Source organism: Chaetura pelagica, unplaced genomic scaffold (genome assembly GCF_000747805.2).
Source record: "Chaetura pelagica isolate M959 unplaced genomic scaffold, ChaPel_1.0 scaffold165, whole genome shotgun sequence".
Lineage (NCBI taxonomy): Eukaryota > Metazoa > Chordata > Aves > Apodiformes > Apodidae > Chaetura > Chaetura pelagica.
The window spans coordinates 59137-71614 of NW_009953302.1; the positions used below are offsets into that span (position 1 = coordinate 59137).

The 12478-nt window shown below is 34.7% G+C and overlaps 1 protein-coding gene across 1 annotated transcript in view; it reads left to right on the plus strand.

Moving 5' to 3' along the window:
• ASCC3 (activating signal cointegrator 1 complex subunit 3) overlaps positions 1-12478 on the plus strand; it is a 225189-nt gene that overhangs the window by 57768 nt on the left and 154943 nt on the right. The window contains 1 exon segment of the mRNA XM_009998051.1: positions 9105-9269. Within this exon segment, the coding sequence (XP_009996353.1) occupies positions 9105-9269 (165 nt within the window).

Genomic DNA, 12478 nt, shown 5'->3' on the forward strand with positions numbered 1-12478 from the left:
TGCTGAATCTCCTTCAGGGTTTATCTGTCTCTGCTTTTAGAAGTTTTTTTAATACTCTTTTACAGAAATCTATTTTTTACCTAAGTCCTACTCAAATTTTATTACCATTTTCCTTATCTGAATGTCTTTATTCCCCAGCCACTGCTGTTTGCTCTTTGAAGACTCTTGCAGCAGTAATTATCTTTGTTCAGTCACGTTTATTTAGCCTAAGCATCAGTTCATTTAAACTTTTTGTGCAGCTCATGCTTCGTTTATGTTTAGTCATTCACATTTTTCACTTCTGACCTCTCAATTGGTTTGCACTTCTTGAATTAAGCTGCCCAAAACATAATGTATTGACCCAAGGTCATACTGCTGCTGAACAGAATGGAGGGTTGATTTAGCATGTCCAAATAACAGCATGTCTGTTCCAAGGTTTCATTTTTTGCAACAGCATTTTTGGTTCATGTGTGGACTGATTTGCTCTTTCTCTTTTTCCCTGTCCCAACTACTGCCTTGCTAGATTTTCAGATCTTGTATTTGTTGAGATCATTATTCCTTATGGTCAGATTAACCTATTTTGACTTTAGCTATATAAGTTAGGCAACTAGTCTGAAGTAGTTGTATAGACTTGCAGGGAGAGCACTATAAAGATTTCTAAGGCTGCTGGTTCATACTAAGGTGGATGAAATGAGTGATTTAGAGTCAACCTAGATGACTAGTGTAGATGGTGGATTTCTGAATTAGCAGGTAAGACAGGGAAGATTAAGCTTATCCTCTTACTTCCATCAATTAATGCATCTGTTCTTTACTTAAAAAGGCATTTTAAAATTCTTACTCCATCTTCTAATGCATTTACAGCTCAGTGCAGCATAGTATCAGTTAAAAGTTTAGTGAGTGTAATCCTTAGTCTGCCATTAGGATCACTCACAAAAGTATGCAGTAGTTTTGAGGTAAATAGACTCTGTGAAGCTCCCTTTGATTTGATCCTTTCATTACAACAGTGAACTGGTGGTATTTCTGCTTGAGTGCTTAAAGGATCCTGCTGAAAACCAAAGGGTTAACGTTACCAGAGAATATAAATCTGATGATCATATGGTAGGTCTGTTGCAGTCACTTTACAACACTGGTTATCATTAATTTAGCATACATAATTTTCTCTGTAGTTTATTTAGACTTGAAAGCAAATTTCATCAAATAGTATTTGCATGAAACCAAATTATTTGTTTGGTGTTTGGGGTGTTATTTTGTGAAAAGGCTCGTAGTGCTGTATCTGGTTTAACAGCAGCATCTCAACTGAACCAAGAAACCTTTCTTCAGTTTACACTTAATATGCCTCTGAGTCAGTGATTTGCATTGATTATCAAAAAAACCCAGCCTGGTTAGAGATAAAACAAACCCCAACAACATTATTTGCTTCTGTACCTTGCAAATCTGTGGAAGAAAAAAAACAACTGTAAAGGTGTGTTAAAAAGGATATTTGGAACAAAATGTCACCATTTCATCCTTGTCTTTTTTCACATAATAGTGGGTTAATCTGTGTTGGGGTAATGCTTTAGAGGAGCAGAACGGAGGGGAAAAAATTGTTCAAGAACTTTTTCTTGAAGAAAAGTTCCTCACTTGTAGCAAAAAATTACCTCTGTGTTCCAGAGAATAGGTATTTGATCACTGATTTCTGCCAAATACTATGAAAATGAACACAGACTCCCTCTTACCCACTCCCTGGGGAATCTTAAAATAATAATAACATAAATAAAAGGTTATAATTATGCCAGCAAAAGTTATTCTGAACTTTTAACATTTACAGTTAATAATGAAACATGCAGGACCTTGGTATTATGAGCCTTAAAAGTGTGCCAGTATAAATGCATAGGAAAAAAAAAGGGAGCTGAGGTAGGCTTTTATCTTTGCCTCCTCAAACTGTGCAGCCCAGGCCTAAAGTTTCCCTGTAGAACAGAGGAAGAATGACTAAAACCCTTTTCCTTACAGCTTTCAGAGAAAAAAAAAGAAAAAAAAAAGAAAAAAAAAAAAAAAAGAAAAGAAACAAACTGCCAACAATATTGCCTTTCTCAGAAACATCAGTGTATTTCTAAAAATGTTATTGTATTTAGTTTTTCCTTGGAAATCATTATCCAGTAAACAAACTATAAACTTTAGCCCAAATACTGCTACAATTATGTTTAAAAATGTACACAAATATATTCTACATCAGTGTTTTGTTGTTATTCTGCTGTATCTTCTATATGAAAAAGGGGATGGGGGAGAAGAAAATGCTAAACAACCCTTGGAAGACTTGCAAACAAACAGGCTGAGTGCAGTGTCTCAAGAGACAGGCTTTTGCTGAAAGTTGTCAGATCTGATTAAGGAAGCTGTTGGTATCAATCAGACCTGACAGTAGTATATCAGAGGTTAGTATAATTATAATTAGTGAACTGATTAACAGCAAAGAGGGTAATCTTTTGGATCAAACTCCTTTAAAACATTCAGATTGTTATTTAAACTCAAAGGCTAAATGGCTAATTATATATTTTACAATATAAGAGCTAAATTTCACAAAGCAAGCAAGCTAATCTTCCTTACTGTGGTTGTTAAATTAAGGTTTGCACTGACTCTGAACAGAATTTTTTTCCTAGAACAAAAAAATGCAGAAAGCAGGTGTTTTTCTCATATTACTTCTCCGTGCAGCTGTTGGGATCCTAATGTATACTGTTTTCCATAATTTGTCCTCAGATTAATGTGGGTATTCCAAATGTAAAACTTTGTATTCTTTTAAAAATACTATCACAATCTTCAGTGCTTTCACAGCACAATCAAAAAGGAATTCTTCTGCCCTGTTCATCTGCCTGACTGGTTTGATTTCAGTTTATTGACTCTGTCAGAGTCTATTGTATTGAGGTTTAAAAGTAGTGTTGGAGATTTTAAATAATTTTTATAATTCCTGGGACATTCAGGACTGCTGAAAACATAACATTTGAAATCCTAACATACAAACTTACATCTATTAATTGTAACTGTGAAACTGAGTATGCAACAAATAATATTGAAAAAAATCATTTCACTCACTCCATGTAAGACACATCAGTGGGATGTGTTATTATTATCTTGCTCTGCTAAGGAGGTGTGCTGATATATAGTGAATCAGTTGCCTTTTTATTAGGTAAACTAGCTGGGTTCTGTAGAAGAACTAAATAATCTGTAATTATATTAGTTCCTTCGATTAAGTTATAAAATAAAACATGCTGAACAAAGTTACGTTTCATCACTGAAAAATTCAGTTGCTGTTTTAATGAGTTCTGAGTGGCAGCTGTAACAATTTATAATTTTTTTTGGTTCCCTTGTTGGTTTCTAGATCTATTATTGATGGATTATTTGTGTTAGCTTTGGTAGCTTACTAATTGTTGCTAGTATGCTTCAATTTCATGCACCCCTGTAAGTCTTTCTATGCTTAAAAACTCCATCTTTTATGTAGATAATTTTTCTAAGTATAATCTTATTCTTGGATGTTTCTAAGATACTTTTAGATAGAGAGATATATATATGTGATCCTGTATTGTCATTACTTTAGACTACAAATACATGCTAAGATTGGGTGTAACATTTTATGTTCAGCAAAATGTGCACACTGTTCATATTTGTTTCATATTTGTATTGTAAGGAATTTGCTTCACTGGAGACATAGTTGTGTTGTAACTGTGTAAAACCCAGCATTAGATGGTAGTCTCTGGTTTATGAAAAGCAAAATGTCTGTATTTACTATTTGTTACTTCCTATATCCTACCTCAAATTCTTGTTTTGAATTGCTGTCCTCTGCTTTACTTTCTATATGTTTATTCCACTCCCTGCCTGAGCACCCACTCTCAGAAGGGTTTGTGAACTGTGTGATTACATCATACAGAGGAAGAGTGCAGTAAAAAGAGGAATAAAGGCAACTTTATGGAAGTCACTTTCTGGCTGCTGCTCTTGTAACATGGTCCCATGAAGGTTTACCTCGGAGAGTGCCAAAGTGTTAAATGTCCCTCGTGGGTGGTGATATCAGATATCTAATATTAAAATTTATTTATTAAAGGATCTCAAGTAAGCTGCTGGAAAGGTAAATGTTCGGGCTGTGCCAACTGCTAGAAATTATTATTGGACTCTTTAGAAATTAATGGAAAACGATTTCAGTGAGACTATCATCTTCTCACACTAAGAAAAACACCAAACAAAACCAAAAGCATGCAATCAAAGAAATACTAATTTTCACAGTCATTCAAAATTTTGGCAGTGGGTGTTCAAATTATCAGTTAGTGTCATCCCTTTCAACTTCATTTTTCAAAGTGAAATAATTAGACTTTTTGTTTGAGTTCTTACCTTAACATTATGTAAAGTAACATGGGGATATGTTAAAAAAACACAAAGCTAAATGAAATAATTTGGGGTTGAAAGATGTATTTGTCTTTTCAAAACTGTTATCTGTTTTGGTATAAAAGTGAAATTGAGCAGCAGTCCTTACCTAAGACAGAAAACTCATTGTGATAAGTCTGTGTTTTCCCTAGTAGAAAAAGTCAGTGTGGATTAGTTATTAATGATAGTCCAAAAAGCTTTGGAAAAGGAGAATTGTTTGTGCCGAGAGAAATTTAAGTTGACAGTAAAAATATTGACAGTTAACCCATTTGTACTCAGCCATACTCTAATACAAAAACGAGATTGAAATGTCTTGCATGAGTTGCAGTTCATTAAGCAAATGTGACACTTTATTTTCTAGCTGTTTCAATACTGAAGAGGTGAAGTGGTGAAATAGCAATATAAATGAACATGCTTCTCAGTGTGCTGATAACTCAAGTCAGAGTAAAATGAGAAAATCTTAAAAAGATGTTTCAAGACTTGGTTACTGTGTCCTTCCCATGCCCCCAGACAGAAAGCAGAATCCTTTTGATGAGTCAGAGTTTTGATGATATAACTTTGTGGATAAAATACGTTGTCTCTGAAAATTAATTATAAATAGAAATGCCACTACCACATTTAAAACTAATTATGAGATGGATCATAATGCTCCTGTTTATGATTTTAATTGAAAAAAAAATCTGTAGCTTTGCTAATAACTGCTGATAGTCAACATTTTCTTTTAGCTGATATTTTAATTAGCACTTTATATATTTGAATTCAGTTTATGGTTTGAGACTACAAAGCTTATTTGTTTGCAATTTTGTGGAGGAATTTTTTTCTCAACTGTAATTTCTATCTGCAAAATAAGCATAAGAACCAATTGTTTTTTCTGGCAGGATATTCTCTGGAGATCACTGGCCTTACTAAATAAGACAGTGTATCAAGTATAGTTTTTTAACTCAGGTCATTACTTTAAGTAACATTGCTGTTTTAAAGTAAGATCGAAGTAAAAGACTATAATAATTAATATTTAGCCATTGCTCAGAAACAGAAGGATTAATGACACCATTTTAAATATATATGCTAACGTGAGGGACATAAAAAAAAATCCAAGCCCTGCAATCTGGGCATTGCCAATTTAGGTTTAGCAAATTATCTAAGGAGTTTGCATTTGTAGTATTTCACACCTTAAGGTCTTAATATGCATCGCTAAATGTATTTCTTCACTGTTTGCTAATTAATGTTCTGTGGAGGTGCAGCTGCTAATTTTTTGTGGTTGACATAGCTCATTTTAAAGTGATAACAGTTGCATCTGTAGTACTGTTATAATTCAGTTCATAAATGATGGTCATACATTTTGACACTACCTATTTTGTAGGAGTACAAGCATCTGAAAAATCTGTATTTGCTAACAAAATGCACCCAATAATATTTTAACAAAACATAGAAACAACCCCACACAGCACCACTCTCTCTGTGTAATTAGTGACTCCGTCATTCATGTGTGAAGTTTTAAATATTGCAGGAAGGGAACAACTTCTGTAATATCACAAAGTCTCTTCAGGAGTGATTCTTGGTAATTAGTAAAGACATATATTTTGGTGGTAAAACAGTTGGACTGCAGCAATATTGTGAGGCAATGCAGGAAAAATATTTCTCAGAGGAGAATAAATAAACATTATCAAGATAGATCTGGTGGAGATCAAGGGAAGAAAACAGTTTTCATAAAGGCATGTGTATTGTAAGCTACATTTTTTCCTAGTATTTTGAAAGAAACTCAGCAGGATGTAAGCAATCCAGGAGGTTCCTGGAGTCTATTGGTGAGAACTTCCTCCTCCAACTGATAAAGGAGCTGTCGAGGAGAGGTGCTTTGCTGTATCTCCTACTTACCAACAAGAGTGGATGTGAAGATCAAAGGCAGATTTGACTGCAGTGGATGGTGGAGCTTGGGATCCTGAGAGGAAGGAACAGGATGAAAAGCAAGCTATGCTACCAATCCAGGAGTTATGTCCCAACACCAACATGTTGTTGGTTGGTTGTTCTCAAACATGAGTCAAACGGTGGCACACAAAACCCTGAACTTCAGGAGAGCAAACAATAGGCCTCTTCAAAGAACTGCTTGGAAGATTCTCATGGGTTAAGGACCTGGAAAGAAGAGAGGCCCAGGAAAGCTGTTTACTATTCAAGGATCACCTCTTCCAGGCTCAAGAGCAGTCCATACCAACAAATAGGAAGTCAGGCAAAAATGCTAAAAAGTCTGCAATAAACAAGTTGTTCCTGGCCAGAGAAAACTGGCCAGACTGGAGAAAAGCAAATGTCACTCCTGTCTTCAACAAGAGCAAGAAGTACAATCCAGGGAATGCCTGACTGGTCAGTGTCCACCACCTGAGTAGGTGATGGAGCTAATCCTGGAAACAATTCCCAGGCACATGAAAGATAAGAAAATTGTATGATGAGTAGTCAGCTTGGCTTCACCAAGAGGAAGTTATGCTTGACCAGCCTGATAAATTTAAATGGTGAAAGGGCTGGCCAGGTAGACGAGGGTACACCAGTGGGTATCATCTACCTAGACTTCAGTGAGGCCTTTGACAGTGTCTCCTACTGTCTCCCACAACGAGGTTGTGAATCCACAACTGGCTGGATGATGGGGCCCAGAGTGTGGTGATCAGTGGTGCAAAGTCTAGTTAGAGGCCAGTGACTAGCGGTGTACCCCAGGGGTTAATACTGCATCCAGTCTTGTTCAGCATCTTAACAAAGTGGTCTGGATGATGGAGTGGAGTATCAAGTTCACTGATGACACCAAACTGGGAAGACAGGCTGACAGAGGATTGTGCTGGCATCCAGTGGCACTTTGTCAGGCTTGAAAATGACCTGACAGGAAACTCAGAAAGTTCAACAAAGGCAAGTGCAAAGTTCTACCCCTGGAAACTAGTAACCTCATGCACCAATATTTGTATACCTCACAGCACCATGTTTGGAGGCCACCTGACCTGTCTTGATGTTTTCTCTTTTTGTCTGTCTGGGATCTAGTAAGCAGTCTTAATTTTTCATGTATTAGTACATTCTGTTCTCACAGATAAGAAGATTTTGTTTGAGCAGAAAATGTCATGAGTCACATTCTGTTGGTTTAACATCATCTGGTTGAATTTGAAATTGGCTGCTGGTAGTATCTGGTCAACAGTTTAGATTATATATATATATATTTTAAAGTATTCAACCTTGGCTGCTTTGAATATAGCAAATGCTGGCTAAATTAAAACAACTTGTTATGTAGGCTTTTGTAGGGACTTACTAGTATTACATTTGTTGTAGAAGCCTTATCATCTAGTAAGGCTGAACTGTGTGTTCTTAGTGTTTTACTTCTGAACATCTGAAGTCAAGAGAAAGACAGATCACAAAACTTGTTATTTATGAAAGAACTGATAGGGATCAGAGGCATGTTTTCCTGTTTAACTGTAGACTTAATTTGTTATGTGAAGCATGAGTTCATTAAATACTGAATGTCAAAATGTATTTATTACTGTTCATTCTCTTTTTCTTTAAATAGAATTTTTAAAAAATTATTGAGAGAAAAATATAGCTGTAATATTGTTTTAAGACTCAAGGGCCTTGATATTTGTGTTAAAATAACCTTGGAATCAAAGTCTGTCAGAAGAAACTACATGTTTGAGGGAAAAAGTTGCTAGTTTAGTTAAAAATACTTTGTCAAATGAAGTTAAACTGATAGAAGTAGGAAGAAGTTATGATTTAGAATTCCTATTTTAAAAGCGCTATCATAAGCCTAGTTTGCTCATCTACCTATCATTTGTTATATCTGTTCTCTAATAGGATCAGGAGTCTGGAGTGTGGTCAATGTCAGGAGAGTTTTGGAAAATGTGTGTCCTGTTCTTTAGATCCTGTCACAAGTTGATAAAGCTTATTTAGACACATGGCCTACTTAAAGGTTCATGATGTTGGGCTGTGTTTTGTTTCAGTATCGTGCCTATTTATCAAAGCTGTTAGAAGTTAACCCATTTTGCCAGTTCTTAAAATTCTTCAAACATTGGTAGTTGACCATTAAAAAAAAAATCAGTCAAGATAGTCAAACTCCATCTTCTTTTACTCATTAGAACATTCATCTTGCTCTAGAAATCAGCTGAACAAGATTTGCTGAGTTTCTAAACTTTACTATTGTGCCCTATGAAACAACAGAACCTGAATTTTCCTTTTTGTATTTTCTGAGTGATTTTCAACTGCAAAGTTACAATTAAGTTTTCCAGGACTGGTAAAAGTTGTTTAATCTGTTTTGCCTGTGCAAGGACCAAGATACCAAAATGTATAACTTGAAAGTATGGCTTAGGATTTCTTTGGGAACTGGGAGCTGTCAGCTCAAGCTTTAGATGTAAGGTGGATCTTAGCTGTTTTCTGTGCTGTGCTGAAGGTTGGAAATAGTTTATCACATATATTTTTAGTGGGACATATACATTAAATGACTCACACGATTTTTTGAGTTGATTCTTAATTGTTTTAAAGAGGAAAATGCACAGGAGCTTGAAGTTATTAATTGGTATTTCCATATGGTTGTCCATACTGAATCCTACCAATGGGATCCAGCAGGTGTAGACTCAGCAATCTGCTGCATATATAAAGTCAGTAAAACTGAAAATAGCTTTGTAAATTTGACATTTACTTCACTGTATATTACGTACTGGGTTTTAATGAGGTTTAATCTGGATTTTTCAGTGTAAATGCTTAACATTTTGTTTGCTTTGCTCTACTAGATGCTTGTAACTACTCCGGAGAAATGGGATGTAGTGACAAGAAAAAGTGTTGGTGATGTAGCTCTCTCTCAGCTGGTAAAACTCTTGATTCTTGATGAAGTTCATCTCTTGCATGAAGACAGAGGACCAGTACTGGAAAGCATAGTAGCAAGAACTTTACGTCAGGTAAGAGTGAAAAATCTTTTAAGTAATTTTATTTTGGTCAAGAAAAGATAGATTTCAGTGTAAAAGGAGAAACATTTAGACAACAAAATCCAAATGCTTAGGCAGCTTATTATTAATTTTGTAGCTATTCTGCATTTATTATGAAGAAAAATTATTGTCTTCTGTCTTCTTTTCTGTATTGTATGAACCATCAGATTCGTAGGACACATAATTTGTTACAGAGCTATTTATTTATGATTCATTTACTCAACATTTATTTACTCACTGTACAAGTAACAGCAACATGGAAAATTTTAAAGCAAGTAATAATCAGGCTAATGTTTTAATATAACAAAAATTGACAGTACTTCTTACCAGGAATGCTGATTTTTAATTAGCAGGTTTTCTAGGAGATTCTTTTTTTTAAAAGTGAATAATGGTATCTTCAGCCTAGGTAAAACTTTAAGCATTGCTAGAAAAACCTATGTAACTGTTACTTCAGCATAATGGGTCGTGGGGTTTTTTTCCACATGCTTTAGTGATACTTTCTGAACAGCAAGGTTCAAAATGGCAAAAAGGAGAAAAGGGTGAATGTGTGGGGGTTTTTCTTAAATCTTGTACAGAAGAAAGATTCAGAGTTAGACAATAAATAAGTCTCAGTGGTGAGATATACATTTACAAGAAAAATGAAATGTGGAATTTTGGGATGAATATAAAGGTTTCAATTAGGAGAAATAATGGAAAGGCTTTTGGAGGATAGAATGCCTTTTTTGTTGTTGCTCATGCATGGCAAAAGTATGTCAATACAAATAATCTGTAACAAATTTAAAATAAACTCAGTTGCTGTTGTTACGGCTCTGTCTGTAGCACTTTCACTGTTTAGAACCTTTTAGCTTTCAAGATGGTTCATTCTTGGTAAAACTACATTAACCTTGTTCAGGATCTCTGAATCATCCAATTTCAGCTCCTCTAGGAGCAGAATACAATTAATGTCTGCTATAATCCAGTACACTAATTTCCTGTATAAAGAAAAACATAAATAATAATTTCTTAGAAAAAGCTAAACTTGGAAAGATGTTTGGTGTTGTTTTTTTTTAATAGAGAATAGGCCTTTGTAAACTTTATGCTACCTCAAGGGGACTAAAGCTTAATCTGTTTGATATTGTATTTTCTTTCTTAAATGGAATTTACTAGCTTTTTTTTCCTTAGGTGGTTTTAAATTAAAGTATCTCAGCAAAATTGTAGCATTGACCATGATGGTCATTGTCTTCATGCCACATTGCAAGAGTCATTCATTTTTAAATGTGACTTTTGGTGAGGCTTGTGAGGTGGGCTTCAACTGTCCAAAGTAAGTGTCTAGAGTAATTTTATCTGCACTAGTTTATTCACCCTGGCATCCTGTTTCTGCTTCATTTGGACACAAATCTCCCAAAGATACTTTCCTTTTGTGTCTGTCAAGTTTGTGCAGGTAACTTGAGGAATATAAAATCTGAGGTAATTATATCTTGGGTACTGAAGTCTACCCTTAGTACATTTATTGTAATATAGTAATATCTTGCTTCAATACTCATTTAAAAATAGCTCTCTGGGGTGCTTTAATCTTCTAGGATTTCAAGGCTTGTTTTATCTACCAAGTTGGAGTTCAATTCATCTGGAATTGAAGCTACTCATTTGTAACCTTTTCTTAAGAGAAACAGTAGGGAAGAAAAACAAAACCCCAATTTTGAAATTATCTAACCTATCACCTTTCTGAAGACCTTATTTATTCCAAGTTGATAAGAAAGGCAGTATTGGAGCCCCCTATGAATATTTACAAGAAAGTAGTTGAAGAGAGGGAAAATTTGCACTATATAAATATACGAAAAAAACCCACAGTTAAACAGAGAACAAAAATACTTGTAACAGTCTTTAGAATTATGCAGTAGAAAAAAAATTCAGACAAAAATATTTTGTTTTTCAAGGGAGTCTGGGGATAGAGAAACAGGTAATGTTTTGTGCAAAAGTTTTAGCTTTTTAATATAGAAACAAATAGTAAAAGAGTTTGGTTTAAAAGTTACACTGAAATGTTATACTGCAGCTTCTGAGCCTGCAAGCATAACTCTGTGAAGTTTGCAATATAAAGCCATAACTAATTATGAAATTACTGGAACTTCTATTAGGTGACAAAAAAAAAGGTAACAAAGTTTTTTTTATTTCAGAAGTATTTCAGTAGAGTTTATTGAAAATAATATTACAGATGTTTCAGGTGTAAAATGCCACACCTAATAATGTTTTAATTATCTTTTACAAAGAAAAAATATTTGATTACATCTCTTTGGTTCCATTCCCTGCTCATAGTTCTGTTTTCTGTGTTTTTATACAAATTCATAAATGTCCCTGGTGCCAAAACTAAACCAAGGGTATTCAGCCCATCCATGGAGAATGATATGCTTCTGAATTTGATGATTCTGTATCAAATATTTAGCTCCTCTCCAGCCCTTCTGAAAGTAGTTCTAGAACATATTATTCATTAATATTTGTAGAAACATCATACTCATTCAGTATTCATGCACGCAGGACCTAAGATTAATTTGTCAGTTCCTAAAAAAAACACAACAAAACAAACCAAATAATAGACAACATCAATCTAAAATACCCTTATGTCAATTACACCACTGCAGTAATTGCTGAAATCCATTACTTGATTTGAATACTGGTTTAAGACATCAAAAATATTGACTCGTTTTTCCTAATTTGTAGTGGGGGGATTCAGAAAGTGATTAGGCAAGTAATTCAAAGAAAAATACATTGCAGATTAATAGTCACTTGATCAGAATGGAGACTGTAGTAACCAGGTGCTGTGCTGGCAAATGCATGATTTGTGTATGTCTTTTTAAGAACTAGCTACTAGACCCTACTGCTGTGCCAGATGAGCATGTTTTGAGATCCATAATCATTTGCTGTACAAATACATCCTCAAAACATAAATACCCTGGTGCATTAGCAGTTCTGTCCTAATACTTACCTCAAAATACTTCAATTATGGTTGCCCTTTCCCCCAGATGGACACTGAGTCACATCACTTACTGTAAGACTTTGACATGTTCATTTTCACTGACAGCATTTTTTAGAATCTTTAAACCTGGGAGGAGCATATATATTGGAATTGCTGACAGTTTTACTTACAGGAGAATGAACAGTATATTTGTGCATGTTTGCACTTTTCAAATTTTAGAGGATGTTTTTGCAAG